At 35.8% G+C, this 22,263-nt stretch overlaps 1 protein-coding gene across 1 annotated transcript; it reads right to left on the bottom strand.

The window, feature by feature from the left end:
• Window positions 1–1,358: 1,358 nt before the first annotated feature.
• LOC131955974 (uncharacterized) lies at window positions 1,359–12,607 on the bottom strand. The gene is made up of 7 exons (XM_059320309.1): window positions 12,483–12,607; window positions 8,019–9,267; window positions 7,193–7,601; window positions 5,841–6,242; window positions 4,184–4,561; window positions 3,366–3,602; window positions 1,359–2,305 (listed from the first exon to the last, which is right to left on the bottom strand). Exons 2-7 carry the CDS (start codon window positions 9,123–9,125, stop codon window positions 1,995–1,997), a joined length of 2,844 nt encoding a protein of 947 aa, XP_059176292.1. The 5' UTR covers window positions 9,126–9,267; window positions 12,483–12,607; the 3' UTR covers window positions 1,359–1,994.
• Between the last annotated feature and the right edge of the window lie 9,656 nt (window positions 12,608–22,263).

The raw sequence follows: 22,263 nt of genomic DNA, 5'->3' as shown, positions 1-22,263 counted from the left end.
TGTGTTCTAGCTGCCAGACGTGTCCATTGGTGCTGTGGTTTGAGGGATGACAGCATCTACTTCACACAGCAAGTCCAACATGTGTTCTAGCTGCCAGGCGAGTCCACTAGTGCTGGGGTTTGAGGGATGACAGCATCTACTTCACACAGCAAATCCGACATGTGTTCTAGCTGACAGACGAGTCCATTTGTGATGGGGTTTGAGAGATGATAGCATCTACTTCACACAGCAAGTCCAAAAGTTGTTCTAGCTGCCAGGCGAGTCCACTAGTGTTGGGGTTTGAGGGATGACAGCATCTACTTCACACAGCAAGTCCAACATGTGTTCTAGCTGCCAGGCGAGTCCATTTGTGATGGGGTTTGAGGGATGACAGCATCTACTTCACACAGCAAGTCTAAAAGTTGTTCTAGCTGCCAGGCGAGTCCACTAGTGCTGGGGTTTGAGGGATGACAGCATCTACTTCACACAGCAAGTCCAACATGTGTTCTAGCTGCCAGACGAGTCCATTGGTGCTGTGGTTTGAGGGATGACAGCATCTACTTCACACAGCAAGTCCAACATGTGTTCTAGCTGCCAGACGAGTCCATTGGTGCTGTGGTTTGAGGGATGACAGCATCTACTTCACACAGCAAGTCCAACATGTGTTCTAGCTGCCAGACGAGTCCACTAGTGCTGGGGTTTGAGGGATGACAGCATCTACTTCACACAGCAAGTCCAACAGTTGTTCTAGCTGCCAGACGAGTCCATTTGTGCTGGGGTCTGAGGGAGGACAGCATCTACTTCACACAGCAAATCCGACATGTGTTCTAGCTGCCAGACGAGTCCATTTGTGATGGGGTTTGAGGGATGACAGCATCTACTTCACACGTCCAACATGTGTTCTAGCTGCCAGACCAGAGCCCCCTGTAACACGACAGCCTGGCACTGAATGTAATGTAACAAAACATCGGGCAAACACCTTACAACTGCAGGCTGAAGAAACTGTCCAGAAGCAGTTGGTTATGGAATGTAGTAAGTCAAGATGTAAGTCAAGATGTAATCAGACGAGAGACCGTGTTAAAATATTGGGGAGATTTTCAGCAGACACCAGTTGGAAGTGGTGCTAGACCAACGACTCCAGTATTCTCAAACCTGTCGAGCTGTAGTTTGTAATTCATATTCAGAAAACGATGCTAGTGATATTGAAAATCTCCTACAATGCGGCTATTACTTTTGTTTTGATATTAGTTTTATTTCTATTCGAATCCGCATCGTTAGAAATAACGTGTACGTGTTTGCGAAGTTGTATGTGTGTTTGTGTAGCCTTTATGCGTTTGTGTTACTTTATGCGTTATGAGTGTTTATAATGTTTTTCTCATTACGTTATTGAATATGTTTGTATCAGTGTATATAATTATATGCTGTCAAAGTGTTATATTGCATTAACACGTTGAAATTGTGTTATTACAATCTATCTCCTTCATTACTCTCAACATCATTTTATTTGAGTAAGTGTGCTAACTCCAGTTTATTATCGGACAACAAGACAACTTTTTCTTTAAGTTGTATGGTGAATACAGTTTGAGACACTAAAATAAACGAAAGATAGAAATTTATTTTCAGTTAATGAAAACATAATTTAATTAAGACACGTCACTAAGCGTAATTAATCACAAATAAACACTGCCATTGATCGCGCTACATTTTATATCACAGCTGTCATTAATTAGTCCCACATCTTAATTCCATCCTCTATTGCTAATTAACTTTGGTTACCGGAAACTGCCAGAATTTTAAAGAAACAATGCAAAAAAAAAATAAATCCCACCTCTTTCCTGAACTAAACCCAATTTTAACTTAACACTGATTACCAAACGGGAGTAGGTTTAGTCAAGGCAAGTATAAGAACTGCATTGATCTTGTTGTTGTGTTCAGGAATAATCCTCCTTATCACACTTTGATCACACTAAGTTTAAAATCAACCCCAATCATTAAGAACACGTAGGGCCTATTCGTTACACCAGTTCGCTCAGTATTTCAGCTATATGTGGATATTCATCTTTAAGAGCGTTTATAAACTCAGGAAAGGCTCGCCTCGGCCCCGCATTAAGAATTATATCCAACAAGGCTTCGGTCCTTTCCCCAGGAGTCGCTTTACTTGTCACTAGCTGTTTGTTATTGAAATCTAGAATGTTTTTCGAAAAGAGATGGTTTACTATAGACTTTGAATCTATATTTTCAACTAGAAATGTGTAGTTTGAACGTAATAGAGAGTAATGTTGATCTTGTAGTTTGCCATGAATGGGTTTGTCTTGATCTAGAGATGCTGAAAAAAAGGAAATAGTTTAGTTTTATACGTTACTAGGCATGCTGCCCAGCTTCGCTTAGGCTTTCGAAAACATTGAGAATTTGAATGCTTAATTAATTCGCCCGAGGGTCGGTCTACGACCTCAAGAGTTATGAAGAGGTTCCTCCGTGGACATTTTTTTTCGATTTATAGCTCATATAAGGTACCGGTCAGTCGAGGTCAGTTTTGACCCCCTCATCGTAGACTTTTCGGCCAACCGGCCCCCGTGCTCTGTCGCCCCAAGGCAAGATCCTGCCAAATTTGAAGCGCCTGCGGCGCCGGGAAGTGCCTTATCGGACACCCGACAATCTAGATCTAGATCTAGAATCCTAATTGAATTTTTTTTTTAAGTTTAGTCCGAGCAAAATAAAAAAAAATACATTAACCAAGTTGACTTGGTGGGTCTCGAACCCGCACCACCTGCGTGGTTTATAGTACACTAACATCTCCGCTATTTAGGCACCTTATAAAATCCAGAGAATGAAAGACGTATTTTAAAATCGTAACTAATGCGAATATGCCTATTCTTTCAAATTAATTTTTTTATCCCAAATTAGCCAGTTCCAAACAAAGATTTTGTATAAATAAATGTTATGAGTTTAGGCCGGAAAAATTGTATTGTATACATTTCATAGTGTACGTAGATCTAAATCAAATTTGAATGAAATAGTTCATTTCTTTTTTTATTCTAAACACAGCAGATGACGTCATTAGTAAGCAATAGTGTCGTCACAGTTTTATGCGTTCTTTTACACATCTATTAATGCTTTTCCGGTTGCATAAATAATACTGTTTCTCTACATTCGAATACGCCTTTATTTTATATTTTTCTTCGTTAAATAAAATTGTGGTTATACATTTAAAACATCTAACATATTATTTTCAACAAAAGTCCGTATAAAGTTCTCCATATATCGCTGCCGTTTCTGACGTGATGTCCGGCGAAAATTTTTTGCGGACAGAGAGAGAGAGAGAGATGTGCGAACGTGGCCCATTATAGATTTAGATTATGGTCATATTATAAAGCTTTTCCCCTTACCAGATGAAGTGATGGAACCTTCCGGCGTTTGACTTTGAGTGGGGGATGTTTTAGCAGACGATTTACACGCAGCAGTGAAGTGATTGACCTTGCCGCATTTGCTGCAAGTTTGACCAAGAGCTGGACATTGTCGACGTTGATGACTGGTGCCACAACAATAGCAAACAGTGCTCCGGATACAGGTTTCACTCTGCGATCTTAAGAGGGGCTGTTCAGTTGTATTTCCTCTGGCAATAGCTAGCAGAATAAAGATGATCGACTTTAATATCGCATGTCGTATTGTATTAAATAAACTATGTTCCTAAACTTTTACATATTTGATTTTTACTAACATAGTACGTATGTTTACAATGTTTTATTAAAACCTAAATACCGTGTAGGCCTACTCATAATTATGCTATTTGTTTTTGCTTATACCCGTGCTTAGCTGCGGTAAAAAAAATTGGCGCAATGCTCTCATTGTAAGCCGTGGTGTGGTGGTAAGCCTCGCATTGGTGTGGGTGTGGAAACTCCACACAATCGGCTTATTAATTTTATAGATTTCAACCAACAACTCAGTCTTTCATAAAACAACTCATGACATTGATTCAGTCATTTAAACGAAGTAAACGTGTTACATTTATTTGAACACATTATAGCAAACTAGATCCACATATAATTAGGTACACATGATTGGGATACTAAATAAATTAACTACTAAACTTTGAAAGAAATTAGTTCGGTAGAATGTACAAAATAGATGGCAGGATTCTACCTACACATACTGGAGGAACAACAAGGAGTCAAGTTTAAAAAAAAGCTTTCAAATGTTTCCTCACCTGATACACTGCCTGATCTCTGAACTGTCACCTCAACTGGGCTACCCCCAGCTGTTGCCAAGGTTACTCTACACACAGATGTCAGGTGGTTCATCTTCCCACAGTTGCCACAAGTTTGACCGTAAGCTGGACAAGACCTCGGCAGATGACACGTGCCACAACAGCGACACTTGGGACGTCGGTTTCCTGGACCTGGTGCTAGGTTTCCTGCCACTTCCGGGGTCAATGACCTGTTAGATGCTAGAGTTTGTTTAAACTCTGTTTCTTCCGCTTCAACGCTCGTGTCTTCATTTGTATTGAAGTTTAGGTCAAACTCGCAACAATAATTTGTCCCGAAAAGATTATCTTTGATGGCATTATTTCTTATTTGAGATGAGCCTAAAAATAGAAGGAGTCCTAGAATAGTTACATCGTAATCAGTGGACCTCTCTGCAAACTGTTATAAAATCTGATTCGTCGTGGACGGTTATATAATGTATTAATCAAAAGAATAAATTTAGAAATTTAGTACTTGTCATTGATTTCTCATAGTTTATAGTAACATAGCATTTAAATTTTTAGTTCAATTGTGTTAATCTAAAAGAATGATGATCAGTATAGATATTATACTGGAAGTTATAACAGACGAGAAAAAATATCGCGAATATAGCCATATAGGCTATTTATATACATATATATTATATTCTATTTAAACATGTGGACGCAAACTCATATTTTTTAAATAAAATTATATAATATTGCGTGTATGTATCTGTGTTTGTGTGTGTATATATATTCTTGTTTGTGTTTGTGTGTGTATTTATTACGAATCGCTTTTTTTTTTCAGAATAAACTCAGTCGTGTACACACAACAATCCCTCTCATTGAATAATATAACACAGTGTCATTTAAATGATAAAGTTAAATTAGCATCCTCTTCGCCGTGTCATGTGTTTGTAACTGAGCAGATTTTCCTAGTTTGGAAATAAGAGAAGAGTTCCAGTAATTATATTTTGCTTTTTATTTTTATATTACAAAGGTGTCTGGTCACAATAAATTAAAATTGTCTTAACATTTATTTGAACCGAAAAACAAATTAATTCAAAATATATTGTAAAGCTTATAGTAAACCATATGATTCAAACTTCAAACGCCTGATATAATCATATATAGCTCTTCTCGAGTTACTGTAGGCAGAGGCGTAGCGAGGGGGGTGGACACATGTCCCCGGGTGCCGACCTTAGGGGGCGCCAAAATCATAGCTTTTGAAACAGATAAAACTCTGTGAATATTGTTTCTGCAATTACCAATAAAGAGGTGTGTGAGCAATACAGTGATCTAACCCAGGAGTGCAACTCGAAAGTTTGAGGGAGGGTTGGAAATCGAAATCTCGAGGGGGGAGGGGCTAATCGAAAGTTTGATTGGGGTGGGGTGCAAATCAAAATCTTGAAGGAGGATGCAAATCGAAAGTTTGTCCCCGGGCGCCGCGAAGGGTCGCTACGCCTCTGACTGTAGGCTGAGTACAAAGTGTGAATGTTGATAACTGATAATATCTTATAGTAAATTTAAGTCAACAATTAACTTTGATGAAAACTATTTGGTAAACTATTTTGGTAAGGACAACTTTTTACAAGTATTATAAGAACATGCACCATAATGTACACAAATATTTCCTTACGTGGTGTAGCATAACAAGCAGCCTGTAGACCTACAGTCCCACCATCGTTTTCTCGATACTGTGAGCAATCCCCAGCTGTTGCCAAGGTTACCCAACACACAGATGTCAGGTGGTTCTTCTTCCCACAGTTCTCACAAGTTTGACCGTAAGCTGGACAAGACCTCGGCAGATGACACGTGTCACAACAGCGACACATTGGAAGTCTGTGTCTTGGACCTGGTGCTAGGTTTCCTGCCACTTCCGGGGTCAACGACCTGTCAGATGCTAGAGTTTGTTTAAACTCGGTTTCTTCCGCTCCAACGCTCGTGTCTTCATTTGTATTAAAGGTTAGGTCAAACTCGCAACGATAATTTGTGCCGAAGAGATCATCGTTGATGGCATTATTTCTTATTTGAGATGAGCCTAAAAAAATAGAAGAAGTCCTAGAATTGTTACATCGTAATCAGTAGACCTCTCTGCAAACTGTTATAAAATCTGATATCGTCGTGGATAGTTATATAATGCATTAATTAAAAGAATATATTTACAAATTTAGAACTTGTCATTGATTTTTCATAGTTTATAGTAACATAGCATTTAAAATGTTAGTTAAATTGTGTTAATCTAAAAGAATGATAATCAGTATAGATATTTTACTGGAAAAATTATAACAGACGAGAAAAAATATCGCGAATATAGGCTATTTATATACACATATATTATATTCTATTTACACATGTGGACGCAAACTCATATTTGTTTAAATAAAATTACATAATATTGCGTGTATGTATGTGTGTTTGTGTGTGTATATATATTCTTGTTTGTGTGTGTATTTATTAGGAGTCACTTTTTTCAGAATAAACTCAGTCGTGTACACACAACAATCCCTTTCATTGAATAATTTAACACATTGTCATTTAAACGATAAAGTTAAATTAGCATCCTCTTCTTCGCCGTGTCACGAGTTTGTAGTTGAGCAGATTTTCCTAGTTTGGAAATAAGAGGGGAATTCCAGTAATTATGTATTTGATTTTTATTTGTATTTCGCAGTTTTTTTTTATCACAATAAATTAAAATTGTCTTAAAAGTTGAAGCGAAAAAAAAACATTATTCAAAATAAATTCAAAATATACTGTAAAACTTATAGTAAAACATTTGATTTAAACTTCCAACGCCTGATGTAATCATATATAGCTCTTCTCGAGTTACTGTAGACTGATTACAAAGTATAAATGTTGATAACTGATATATCTTATAGTAAATTTAAGTCAACAATTAACTTTGATGAAAACTACTTGGTAAACTATTTTGGTAAGGATAAGTCTTTACAAGTATTATAAGAACATGCACCATGATAAATATTTCCTTACGTGGTGTAGCATTACAAGCAGCCTGTAGGATTACAGTCCCACCATCGTTTGCTCGATATTGTGAGCTAGCCCGAGCTGTTGCCAAGGTTACCCAACACACAGATGTCAGGTGGTTCTTCTTCCCACAGTTCTCACAAGTTTGACCGTAAGCTGGACATGACCTCGGCAGATGACACGTGCCACAACAGCGACACATTGGAAGTCTGTGTCCTGGACCTGGTGCTAGGTTTCCTGCCACTTCCGGGGTCAACGACCTGTCAGATGCCACAGTTTGTTTAAACTCTGTTTCTTCTGCCCCAACGCTGTTGTCTTCATTTGTGTTTAAGCTTAGGTCAGCGTGTTGTGCACTAAGCTGGGATAGTATATCTCCTTCGCAAATGGTATTTGGTATGTTCTGTTGACAGTTTACCTTAATAAAACATATAGCACCTATATATATATATATATATATATATATATATATATATATATATATATATATATGTATATATATATATATATATATATATATATATATATATATATATATATATATATATATATATATATATATATACATTTGGTAATATATATATATATATATATATATATATATATATATATATTTGGTAATGTAGCAACTTAACATTTCATGTGATTTACAGTATTGTTAACGGTTTAAATTTATTAGTGATTCTTGCAATATACACAAAAACAATGACAACCGTTTCACACTAGTTAATATAAACATTACAATTTCGCAATGTAAAACGAGATAAATGAATAGACAAAGACATTTTTATCCTGGACGAAAAGTTTACAAACACAAAACATGATTTGCACTTACTGCATGTACCATCCTGCCCACCGGATTGGTTTGTCCTACATTTGTAGCTTCAACAGATAAATCCGTAGACGAGGGGCTATGATAAGTTTTTAGAACTCTAATGATGTTGTCATATTTGAGTTTTGAAGCTAACTTCTCTGCCGTGTAGCCTTGATTGTTTACTGCATTAATATCAGCTCCACTTTCAACTAACATCTGAACGGTTGCTACATGTCCAGATTTAGCCGCCAGCATTAAGGCATTACATCCATCAGCATCAACAGCGTTAACACCACCTCCACATTGTATCAAAAGTTGTACAGTTGCTGCATGTCCGTAATTAGAAGCTAGCATAAGGGCATTCCATCCATTATTTTTGACAACATTCACATCAATCCCACATTGAACTAAAACTTCTACCGTATCGTCATGTCCATTTTTAGAAGCAAGCATTAATGCATTGCTTCCATTATTGTTAATGGTTGTTGCATCAGCACCACTTAAAATTAAAAGTTCTACCACTTCCCTATGTCCATTTTCAGAGGCTAACATTAGTGCATTATTTCCAGATGTATTCAACGTGTTAACATCAGCCCCATTATTAATTAAAAGTTCTACCGTTCTTGTATGTCCGTTATTAGATGCAAACATTAAAGCGTTCCACCCTTCAATGTTAACTGTATGAAGTTCAGTTTTATTTTGAATTAAAATATCGGCAGTCGTTTCAAATCCCCTTTCAGCAGCTAGCATTAATGCACTGCAGCCATTGTTTTTAACAGCGTTCACATCACAACCACATTGGATTAAATGTTCCACAGATTCATCACGTCCATATTTTGAGGCTATCATTAATGCATCCCATCCTTTGTTATTTTTAACATTAACATCTATACCACTTTTAATTAAAAGCTGTATAATTTGTAAATGCCCATTTTTAGATGCCAACATTAACGCATTGGATCCATTACTTTTAACAGCGTGAATATGACACCCATCATTAATTAAATGTTCTAATTTTGTACAGTCACCAGTTTTAGCTGCTAGAAGAAATTCTTTTGTTTTGGCCCCTCTCACTTCACACTGAGCAAAGTGGCCCAGAGAAAGATCGTGTTGGTTTAAAGAAGCCATTTGTTAATCTCATCCACAACTCTCAGATGCTAATATCATCTTGGCGTCCAACCGAATTTACAATATATTTTCCACATTTTCAAGTCAATATTACAAAAATAATTGCTTTTATAAAGTACTTTTGTATCATTTTGGACTTCTCCTAAAAGATATTTCCCATTATACGTGTATTGGTTCACTTTTCGTGTAAGGCTATTAGAGGTTAGGTTACTCGTACTTGCAGCTTTTCAATACGACATCTTTCTCATTATAAATTAGCTAATTTTATCAATATCTTTTGCCATGTATTACTTTAAATTTTATCATTAAAAATTAATAAATCACATCAAGATTGCTTAGTGCTTAGTGAGAATAGCATCCAACATTTTTGCTACTACTGTGTCAATTCTCCATCTTCTTATTTAGTCAGATTAGCTTGCCTATATTTATTTAAAAAACCATCAGCTATCCATAACAAGTCATTCACTTTAATGACGACATTAATTTCTCTGCTCACCTGTGTTTTATAAAACAATATATTAAATAACCTAATGGCGGATAAAGAAATAGTTGACGAATTTAAACCAAGTAACTCTACGAACTATTTTAGCTCTGCGTGTAGATATTATTTGAACAAAACCAATCAATTTCAGCTGTGTATGTAGATATTATTTGAACAAAAACAAACTATTTCAGCTCTGTATGTAGATATTATTTGAACAAAAACAAACTATTTTAGCTCTGTATGTAGATATTATTTGAACAAAACCAAATTATTTCAGCTCTGTGTGTAGATATTATTTGAACAAAACCAATCAATTTCAGCTCTGTATGTAGATATTATTTGAACAAAAACAAATTATTTCAGCTCTGTATGTAAATATTAGTTGAACAAAACCAATCAATTTCAGCCCTGTATGTAGATATTATTTGAACAAAAACAAACTATTTCAGCTCTGTGTGTAGATATTATTTGAACAAAACTAAACTATTTTAGCTCTGTGTGTAGATATTATTTGAACAAAACCAAACTATTTCAGCTGTGTATGTAGATATTATTTGAACAAAACAAACTATTTCAGCTCAGTGTGTAGATATTATTTGAACAAAAACAATTGCAGCTGTGTATGTAGATATTATTTGAACAAAAACAAACTATTTCAGCTGTGTGTGTAGATATTATTTGAACAAAAACAATTTCAGCTCTGTATGTAGATATTATTTGAACAAAACCAAACTATTTCAGCTGTGTATGTAGATATTATTTGAACAAAACAAACTATTTCAGCTCTGTGTGTAGATATTATTTGAACAAAAACAATTTCAGCTCTGTATGTAGATATTATTTGAACAAAAACAAACTATTTCAGCTGTGTGTGTAGATATTATTTGAACAAAAACAAACTATTTCAGCTCAGTGTGTAGATATTATTTGAACAAAACCAAACTATTTCAGCTGTGTATGTAGATATTATTTGAACAAAAACAAACTATTTCAGCTATGTATGTAGATATCATTTGAACAAAAACAAACTATTTCAGCTCTGTATGTAGATATCATTTGAACAAAAACAAACTATTTCAGCTCTGTATGTAGATATTATTTGAACAAAAACAAATTATTTCAGCTCTGTGTGTAGATATTATTTGAACAAAACCAATCAATTTCAGCTCTGTATGTAGATATTATTTGAACAAAAACAAATTATTTCAGCTCTGTATGTAAATATTAGTTGAACAAAACCAATCAATTTCAGCCCTGTATGTAGATATTATTTGAACAAAAACAAACTATTTCAGCTCTGTGTGTAGATATTATTTGAACAAAACTAAACTATTTCAGCTGTGTATGTAGATATTATTTGAACAAAAACAAACTATTTCAGCTGTGTGTGTAGATATTATTTGAACAAAAACAATTTCAGCTCTGTATGTAGATATTATTTGAACAAAACCAAACTATTTCAGCTGTGTATGTAGATATTATTTGAACAAAACAAACTATTTCAGCTCTGTGTGTAGATATTATTTGAACAAAAACAATTTCAGCTCTGTATGTAGATATTATTTGAACAAAAACAAACTATTTCAGCTGTGTGTGTAGATATTATTTGAACAAAAACAAACTATTTCAGCTCAGTGTGTAGATATTATTTGAACAAAACCAAACTATTTCAGCTGTGTATGTAGATATTATTTGAACAAAAACAAACTATTTCAGCTCTGTATGTAGATATCATTTGAACAAAAACAAACTATTTCAGCTCTATATGTAGATATCATTTGAACAAAACAAACTATTTCAGCTCAGTGTGTAGATATTATTTGAACAAAACCAAACTATTTCAGCTGTGTATGTAGATATTATTTGAACAAAAACAAACTATTTCAGCTGTGTGTGTAGATATTATTTGAACAAAAACAATTTCAGCTCTGTATGTAGATATTATTTGAACAAAACCAAACTATTTCAGCTGTGTATGTAGATATTATTTGAACAAAACAAACTATTTCAGCTCTGTGTGTAGATATTATTTGAACAAAAACAATTTCAGCTCTGTATGTAGATATTATTTGAACAAAAACAAACTATTTCAGCTGTGTGTGTAGATATTATTTGAACAAAAACAAACTATTTCAGCTCAGTGTGTAGATATTATTTGAACAAAACCAAACTATTTCAGCTGTGTATGTAGATATTATTTGAACAAAAACAAACTATTTCAGCTCTGTATGTAGATATCATTTGAACAAAAACAAACTATTTCAGCTCTGTATGTAGATATCATTTGAACAAAAACAAACTATTTCAGCTCTGTATGTAGATATTATTTGAACAAAAACAAACTATCGACACTGGGTTTAATGAATAACTCCTGGTGCATCCGTATTTCTGTATACATAGTAGTCAGATAATCAATATATCTGTAGTTTTGTAAACAGTTACGTAGCTTATTAAGAAAATTAAAACTATTTTGGAAATCTACTCAAAAAAGAAAACCTGGGCTTTAAAATTTGTATTAGTACTATTGATTTCCTTTACTATTTGTAATCCCTTGTAGTTTAAATCCTAATCTTAGTTGTTCGTTTTAGCACAAATGTATCATAAAACATTATAGAATACGGTTTCAATGTAACCTTTCTGTAAATTTTTGTATAACAAGAACAAGAAAGAGAATAAAAAACACATTTAGGTCGCTTAAAAAAATAGGCTTGCCTGGCAACTAAAGGTGCCCCATTACACACACGGAATAACATTCTAAAATATGTCAGCCTCTAGCTGGTGTGTTCATGTATTGTAATCTAACACGGCAGTGTGTACAAGAAACTAATGTTTGTATAACTATTTGTTCAATCAATTAACTGATTATAACACACCATTTCTCAATGTTTGAGGCTATAAAAACATCAGTATATGCCACAAAATGTCGGAAATAAATAAATAATCCTATCCGAGTGGAATTCCCGTGTTTCGTTTTCGATAACATTCAACGCTGACTAGGTCAAACGTGTGCAACAAAATAGCTTGTAACGTTAGCACATTCTATTCATTGATTTAATCCAAGGGTTCTAAATGTGTACAAGATTAAATTCGTTTCTTTAATCCAAGGGTTCTAAATGTGTACAAGATTAAATTCGTTTCTTTAATCCAAGGGTTCTAAATGCGTACAAGATTAAATTCGTTTCTTTAATCCAAGGCTACTAAATGTGTACAAGATTCTATCCGTTGCTTTAATCCAGGGCTTCTAAATGTGTAAAAAAATAAGAGCCAAACTAGCTGTTTATATTTTCAACACATGTCCGATCTACTATTTTTAAGTTAGTCGACTTGACCATTTGGATCTGTTTCAAGCTGGAAATTAGGCTTAGCACAATACAACAGGGTAGCTGCATTTCGTTAACTTTCGACATTTGCTTCATATAAAGTCGGATAAAACTAAAATTCTCTCACAAGAGAATAAACTAAATATGGTACATATTACAAAATATAAATTAAGCACCGTTTAGCCATTTCGTTGTGCTTGAAAGAAAAGATGTACGTGTATGTACGTGTATTTTCTTGATTTATCAGTCACGTGATAGGAACCGGTGTTGTGTGTTGACTCTGTAGAGCAAGCCTTTATCAAGGTGACACGTGACCGTGTGTCACGCCTGAGTGGTTTTGACAGGTAAACCAGGTGTCGTGTTAAAGTCCTAGTCACACGTTAGTCAATGATTGGCACTTGAGCTTAGGGTCCTGGAACTGATCAGCCGACACACATGTTTGATGTTCGGAATATACTGGGTAGGTATTGTGTGTTAAGTATCAGGGAGGTATAGTGGATCCGACTGATTGAATAAATTACATCAACATTGATGGGACCATTAAAATCTCCTACACACTTCACTCCCCCTTCTTGTTGGTGTCATTCGTGAATTGAGAGGTGTTTACTTGATAAGTGGTGGTTGGTGTGTGGTGGCGAGGGTGGCTATGTGTTACGGTCTGTGACTATGTGTGACGGTTTGTGTCTTTGTTATGACGGTCTGTGGCTATGTGTGACGACATGTGGCTATGTGTGACTTTGTTTGACAATGTGTGACTGTCTTGATTTATGTGTGAACGGGTACAACCAGTAGCGTAGCGAGGGGGGGGGGGTGACATATGTCCCCGGGCGCCGACCTTAGGGGGCGCCAAAATGGGTTGGAAAAATAAATTGAAAGGTTGAGGGGGGTGCAAATCGAAAGTTTGAGGGGGGTGCAAATCGAAATCTCGAGGGGGGTGCAAATCGAAAGTTTGAGGGGGGTGCAAATCGAAATCTAGAGGGGGGGTGCAAATCGAAAGTTTGAGGGGGGGGGGGTGCAAATCGAAATCTCGAGCGGGGGGGTGCAAATCGAAAAGTTTGTCCCAGGGCGCCGGGAAGGGTCGCTACGCCTCTGGGTACAATTAAGTGTGACTCTTTAGTTCCGTATTACCCGAACTGGGTGGTGTTTCTTTCACAATTTTTTCTCCGGAGGGGGTGGGACGTTTGATAATTTTCGACAGGGTGGACATAGGTAAAAGAATATATTTTCTATATAAATTCTATATATAATTTTTTATTTCAACTGGGGAGATGGACGGTGCTGGACGTTGGGGTACGAGTTTACCCTGTGTTCAGTGGGGTGGAAGATAAGCCTGGTGAGAGCCAAAGGACAAAAGGGACTGATACACGGTAATCAAATATAAATGGTAATCAGGTAATCCAACCGAAATCCCTTGCTAATGAGATACACTTCCTGGTGTCCAGAAAGAAAGAAAATACAAATAAAACAATTTAAATTATTTAAAAACACGATTCAAAAAAAAGTAGTATACACATTTTAATATTCTTTCTGAGACAAATATAACAACATATATTACTACAAATTTTACTTAAAATTCAACAAAATAATACGATGTTTAAAGCTAGCTAAGGATAATTATTGGTATTTTACTTTTATTTTTTATACTGGTAAGTTTTAATTAATGAAATAGTAATCAAATAGGCCTATGTATCAGAGTTATAAAGATGTTCCGAACATTGTGTATACGAACGAAATCGTAATTTTCATTTTAATATAACTTTCAAACACTAATATAGGCATTTTTACTTTCTCGTAAATACGATACGGAAAAACATAATTTTGCAATCTTGTCCGTATGTCTGTGTGTCTGTGTGTGTGTGTGTGTGTGTCTGTCTGTCTGTGTGTAAACACGATAACTTGAGTACCGTTACAGCTAGGTTGATGAAATTTCATATATAAGTATTTTATCAAAATCGTAAATCCGTATCAACTTTTGAGCGATTTCCGATAACCGGAAGAGGTACTTTTTCTACTTTGAATTTTTCAAAAGCCTATAACTTGAGTATTATTTCAGAAAGAAAAATGAAATTTCACATGTAAGTAAAAGATCTAATTCTCTACCTTCTGTCAAATTTTGAGTAATTTCCGTTTGACAGGAAGTACTAATTTACGCTATTTCCGATTTCTCAAAAAAACGCATGTAAATTTATAAAGTACTAATAATATTGCGCACTATTATGCACATTTTGTTTTGGCGTTTGCTTGGTGCGCAATTCTTTTTTCTATGAGATTCTATTCTATCTTTAAAAGTTCAAGTAATTAAAAATCATGTCCATATTCCAAGTTATATAAGAATATTCGAAAAAAATTTTGGGAAGATCACTCCCGGTTTATTTATTTAGAAGAAGGTAATTTTCAAAAATAAATTTTAAATTCCTATTTTGTGTGTGCCTGTTTATTCTTATATAACACTCAATTAGACCACCAAATATAACTACTCAAGGTCCTAGGACCTTTGACCACAGGTGCTTTGACCATAGGGGGTTTGACCATAGGGGGTTTGACCACAGCGGAGCTTTGACCATAGGAGCTTTGACCATAGGGCGTTTGACCACAGCGGGCCTTTGACCATAGCGGTGCTTTGACCATAGGGGGTTTGATCATAGGGGGTTTGACCATAGGGGGTTTGACCACAGGTGTTTTCTCAGCAGAGGTTCTTTGATCACAGGTGGTCTATTAACTGGTCCGGCTTTGATCATAGGTGTTTTGTCCACATAGGGTCTTTGATCTCAGGTGGTTTGTCCAATGCTGTCCATATATGGTAAGGATTTATTTTAAAAGTTGCTAAATTATATTTTAAATTTCGACATGCAAGCTACCCAGCTGAGAAGCGATACAAGACGCTGCACGAAAAAGTACAACGTACTGTCCAGACATATGGTCAAACAGATGTACTGACATATTTGCGTGTTATAGCACATCTGTCGTTTAGTTAACCATTTTATGTATTACATCTTTGACCATATTGTTGGCAAGTTTTGTATCATGTTTTATCCTTTTATCCTTTATATATGCTATGTATTTTCAAGTACATCTACATTATTTATTTGTGAAACGTGTTATATGTCGCATTATTTGTGTTTCATTTATACTTAAAATAAATCTATGAGGCCTAGCACCAGCCTTTATGAGAAGACTAAAATATAGTTCTTGGCTTTTTTTTAAATACATGTTAATTTCTATTAACGTACTTTCAGGAAACATGTATAAAATCGTGTTAATTGTATCACACCAATGATCAAAGCCGGACACAGCGCTTGTGATCAAACACCAGTTAATAGACCACCTGTGATCAAAGACCCTCTGCTAAGAAAACACATGTGGTCAAACCCCCTATGGTCAAACCCCCTATGATCAAACCCCCTATGGTCAAAGCACCGCTATGGTCAAAGGCCCGCTGTGGTCAAACGCCCTATGGTCAAAGCCCCTATGGTCAAAGCTCCGCTGTGGTCAAACCCCCTATGGTCAAACCCCCTATGGTCAAAGCACCTGTGGTCAAAGGTCCGCGCACCCTACTCAACCATTTTAAAAGTTAACTTTCCAGATGTATTTAACCTACAACTAAAGTTAACAACAATAACATTTGCTTTATTGGTCGCCGTGTTACCGTGAAGTATTATTAAACAGTATTATATTAAAATATTTGATCAGAAATATTTATCACATGATATTTTATTTTATTTTAAAATTTAGAAACTTTTAAAGAAACCTAAAGTTTTCACGATTCGATGTAAAATTTCTTTTGTTTTTATCACAAGAACATGCCTAATCTTGATGCCATCTGTGGATAATCTTTTTCAAGAGCTGTCACAAATTCAGGGAACGCCCTGTAAGGTCCAGACGTTAGGATCACGTCCAGAAGAGCCCGGGTTCTCTCCCCTGATGTGTGTTTGGAGGAGATAATCTGCTTATCGTTGAAGTCGATAATACATTTGGAAAATAGATAATCTGTTAGGTATTTAGCATCTATGTCTCGAATTAGCTGCTCGTATTCTTTTTGGATGACGGTGTAATGACGCTCCTGTAGCCTGCCCCTTAAAACTTTGTCTTGGTCTTGATGAACTGACAAAAAATTAAAAATTTTGAACGGGTTAACAAATGTGTTGTACTATATAACATTAATGTATTTTTCTAAAAGGCTAGTAACTTTTTATTTGGTGATTCTTTTCGTTCTATAAATCTTTTAGTTTTCTCAACAAATTTTCGAAATAGTTAAATTAACACACTTAATTTCCAATCTCCCTCACTCATTCTCTCTCTATTACAAATATATATATATATATATATATATATATATATATATATATATATATTTATTTATTTATTTATATATATATATATATATATATATATATATATATATATATATATATATATATATATATATATATATATATATATATATATATATATATATATATATATATATATATATATATATATATATATATATATATATATATATATATATATATATATATATAGGCCATATATATATATATATATATATATATATATATATATATATATATATATCATATATATATATATATATATATCGGGTGGGTATCTCCTACTCTCTCAGAGCCAATAAGCCCAGATACCAGGACACATACATTAGTTTAGAGCCGATATGACCAAATACCAGGACACATTAGAGCCAAGAAACCCCGATACCTGGGTGCATTATTTTAGAGCCGACAACCTCCCCGTAATCTCTAATAGCATGTACAGATTTAACTGACCAAAGAAAAAAAATCTTACATGATCGAACTGCTGTGCTGTCTTCCTTCTGACCACGACCAAATCTGCCAGGCACTTTCCAGCAGACTTGCAAGAAGTGGTTGGCCTTCCCACAGTAGCCACACTGATAGCCGTAAGCTGGACACAGCTTTGGTGGATGGTGCTGACCACAGTTACGGCACATAAAAGACGAGTTGCGGGTACTGTACCGCTCTGCTCGTGTATCTCCATTGGTCAAGTCAGGCTCACTGCGAAATCTTGTCACGGCACATTCATTTTTTATGCCATTCGTATTCCCTGTTTTTAGACAAGAATAATTTATATATATATATATATATATATATATATATATATATATATATATATATATAATAGGTTTTAAATTGCAATGAGTTTTACTGAAATAAACTATAGAGACTTTTAAAGAAGATTTTAAATTTTAAAACAACTGTCTATTATTTACCACATTACAATTTAAAATTAATAATCACTTAGAGTGTTAATTTATTATCATACTTTGCCCTTATTAAATAAATATAGAAGGAATGCATCTAATCTATGGATTAACGAATCATACATGTAACAATGTTACAACGTGTTAAAAAATGTTCCCATACTCCAGTAAGTGCCAGCTTGCTCTCTCCTATCCGTGGTGTATCTAGCTTGGTTCGCCTTACACTGAGAGGCAAAGTGGTTAATCTTGCCGCAGTTCTTGCATGACTTACGAAAGGCTGGACACTCTTTGTAAGGATGACGTCTCCCACACCGAGAGCAGGCGTTTCCTTTGTAACCACTGGGTAACGGATCTTGGGCTTCTGGCACCTGGTGTCCGCAGTTCGGGGCGTCTGGTTCCTTGCTTACTTCCCCTTCTTTCTTCAAAGTGAAGTCCGAATCACGGTCAAATATTGGTCTGGCATTTCCAATGTTTATATTATCATCAGGTGCTCGGGATGCTGAAAACCATATGTGTAAAGAATAAGTATAACTAGAAAATTGTTAATAATTCACTTTGTAAATGATAGGCGGTTTCATATTTTGCCATAACACAATATTACGTCAACGTAATACCTTTCCACTAACTTAAATATTTTATTCACAATCGTTAAACACATTCCCGCAATATATATATATATATATATATATATATATATATATATATATATATATATATATATATATGTATATTCTTTCGTTTTTAATGGATAATTGCTATAGTATAAATAAATATTCGAATTAAAATAGCAATGCAATACTTTGAACTGTATTTCTTCAATACACGTGGGTTCGTTTGGATTCTAAAGATAGTCTTCACCTTTTGTAAAAAGTCTCCCACAAAAATATTGTTTGCCTAGGTTTATTTTTCCTTAACTGCGTTTGTTTACAATTTTTAAAGACACACAGACATACCGTCGTCATGGTAATGATGGCTGCCGAAAACGACGATACAAATCTTGACGTTTTACACCTCACGGAAAAACATAATTTTGCAATCTTGTCCGTATGTCTGTGTGTGTGTGTGTTTGTGTGTGTGTGTGTGTGTGTGTGTGTGTGTGTAAACACGATAACTTGAGTACCGTTACAGCTAGGTTGATGAAATTTCATATATAAGTATTTTATCGATATCGTAGATCCGTATCAACTTTTGGGCGATTCCCGATAACCGGAAGTGGTACTTTTCCTACTTTGAATTTTTCAAAAGCTTGAGTACTACTTCAGATAGATAAATGAAATTTGACATGTGAGTAAATGATCTAATTCTCTGTCTTCTGTCAAATTTTGAGTAATTTCCGTTGAACGGAAGTACTAATTTACGCTATTTCCGATTTCTCAAAAAACGCATGTGAATTTATAAAGTACAAATAATATTCCGCACTATTATACACATCTTTATTCGGCGTTCGCTTGGTGCGCAATTCTTTTTCTTATGAGATTCTATTCTATTTTTAAAAGTTTAATTATTTAAAATGAATTAAAAATCATCTCTATATCCCGAGTTCCAATCCCCTGTTGTTTTATATAAGAATATTCAAGAAAGTTTAGGTGAGATCACTCCCGGTTTATTTTTTTTTTTTAAATAATTACAATATATATCATTTACCTACGATTTTCGTTGAATAAATGAAATCATTATATTTAGATTCCTTTAATTCATTTGTTGGTTCTTTTACTTGACAAGGTAGACTTGCTTTAGTCTCTGTCTTCATAAACGTCTTGTTTTCCATTGCCTGCAAATAACAGTTATATTTAGTCTAAATGAAATATACTCAGCACTTGGTCAAACATTTTTAACAGATTTTTGAAATCTGCCTACCTGCAGGCTAATCCCCTGGTCAACTTGTTTTGACGTGTTGACTTGCTGGTCATCTTGTCTTGTGTTGTTGACTTGCTGGTCATCTTGTCTTGTCGTGTTGAGTTGCTGGTCAACTTGTCTTATATTCACTCGCTGGTCATCTTGTCTTGTGTTGTTGACTTGCTGATCATTTTGTCTTGTGTTGACTTGCTGGTCATCTTGTCTTGTCGAGTTGACTTGCTGGTCATCTTGTCTTCTCGTGTTGTTACCTCGCTGGTCATCTTGTCTTGTCTTGTTGACTTGCTGGTCATCTTGTCTTGTCGAGTTGACTTGCTGGTCAACTTGTCTTGTGTTGTTCACTCGCTGATCATTTTGTCTTGTGTTGTTGACTTGCTGATCATTTTGTCTTGTGTTGTTGACTTGCTGGTCATCTTGTCTTGTCGAGTTAACTCGCTGATCATTTTGTCTTGTTTTGTTGACTTGCTGATCATTTTGTCTTGTGTTGTTGACTTGCTGGTCATCTTGTCTTGTCGAGTTAACTCGCTGATCATTTTGTCTTGTGTTGTTGACTTGCTGGTCAGCTTGTCTTGTCGAGTTAACTCGCTGATCATTTTGTCTTGTGTTGTTGACTTGCTGATCATTTTGTCTTGTGTTGTTGACTTGCTGGTCATCTTGTCTTATATTCACTCGCTGGTCATCTTGTCTTGTCGAGTTGACTCGCTGGTCATCTTGTCTTGTCGAGTTGACTTGCTGGTCATCTTGTCTTATATTCACTCGCTGGTCATCTTGTCTTGTCGAGTTGACTCGCTGGTCATCTTGTCTTGTCGAGTTGACTTGCTGGTCATCTTGTCTTATATTCACTCGCTGGTCATCTTGTCTTGTCGAGTTGACTCGCTGGTCATCTTGTCTTGTCGAGTTGAACCCGCCACAATTGTCCTCCAGAATAACTTTTGTCAGAAGTTCAGAACTCTCAAACTGTGTTCCTGAGTCTGCCAGTCTCCTCTCCAGCGCTTGCTTGATCAAGTGCTCTGGTATGTCAAGTTCCAACACTTGCTTCACTATTGCATCTTTCATCATAACCTCCAGTTTCAACGGCGTGGTTACTATCTGTCAATCGTAATCAACTACATTATATTGATTTTTTTATACGTGACGTCAAAAGCTAATGCTCTTTGGAAAATAAAGTAGGACACTGCGTTTGGATGGTGGGAAGATGGGTTCTGAATTTGATGTGGGGGTTTAAGTTTTAAGGAGAGAGAAACCGAACGGGATGGGAGGGGGGGGGGTAGATTTGTAGGTGCACTACTGTTGACTTACGTTTGGAAAATAAAGTTTGTAGGACTGGCTTATGGCGAGTAAAATAACATCAGACTAAAGTCATACGTACCGAGTTCTCACTTTGGTCTAGCGGGGATTCGTCTCGGCCACTTTGAGGTGCAACACTAGGCTCAGGTACAGAGTTTCTTCTGCCAGCTAATTGTTCAACAATGTTCACATTTCTGCACTGGGTGGCTATCTGAAGTGCGGTCTGTCCTTCTTTATTCCTGGCGTTGACGTCAATCCCAAAGTTAATTAAAATCTCTACAACTTTTCTATGCCCACCTTCGGCAGCAGTTGATTGTGCGTTGGATTCATTATATTCTGACGCTTTAAAATCGCTGGCACATAAAAGAAAATCTCTCTTCTCATGACTGCCTAAAGCGGCATACATTAACGCATTCCACCCATCAATGTCAACATTGTTTACACTACAGCCCGATTTTAATAAAAGGTCTAGTATATTATCATGTCCGTATTTAGCAGCCAGCATCAACGCATTGCATTTATCAACATCAACAGCTTTAACATCAGAGCCTCCGGTAAGCAAAAGTTGCACTATGTTGACGTGCCCATTTTTTGAGGCTAGCATCAGCGCGTTGACTCCCCTAACACTGCAGGTGTTAACGTCGCCCACACGCGCACATAGAAGCTTCACTGTCTGCTCATGTCCCTTGGCAGCGGCCAGCATGAGGGCATTCCACCCGTTATGTCGCACAGCCAGGACATTGCTCCCACTCTTAAGCAAGAGCTCGACGATTTTGTCGTGCCCGTGTTTTGCTGCCAGCATCAGAGCGTTGTCACCTCCCCGCTGATAGGCGTTCACGTCACATCCTCTTTTAATTAAACACGCCACTGTATTTACATGAGCATTAAGACTGGCCATCATCAATGCATTCCATCCCCTATTATTAGTCCATTCAACATTCGCACCACTGCTAATTA

Source organism: Physella acuta, unplaced genomic scaffold (assembly GCF_028476545.2).
Source record: "Physella acuta isolate Inbredline_101_S28 unplaced genomic scaffold, ASM2847654v3 ptg001119l, whole genome shotgun sequence".
NCBI classification, from domain to species: domain Eukaryota; kingdom Metazoa; phylum Mollusca; class Gastropoda; family Physidae; genus Physella; species Physella acuta.
This window is presented reverse-complemented; position numbering and strand designations above follow the sequence as displayed.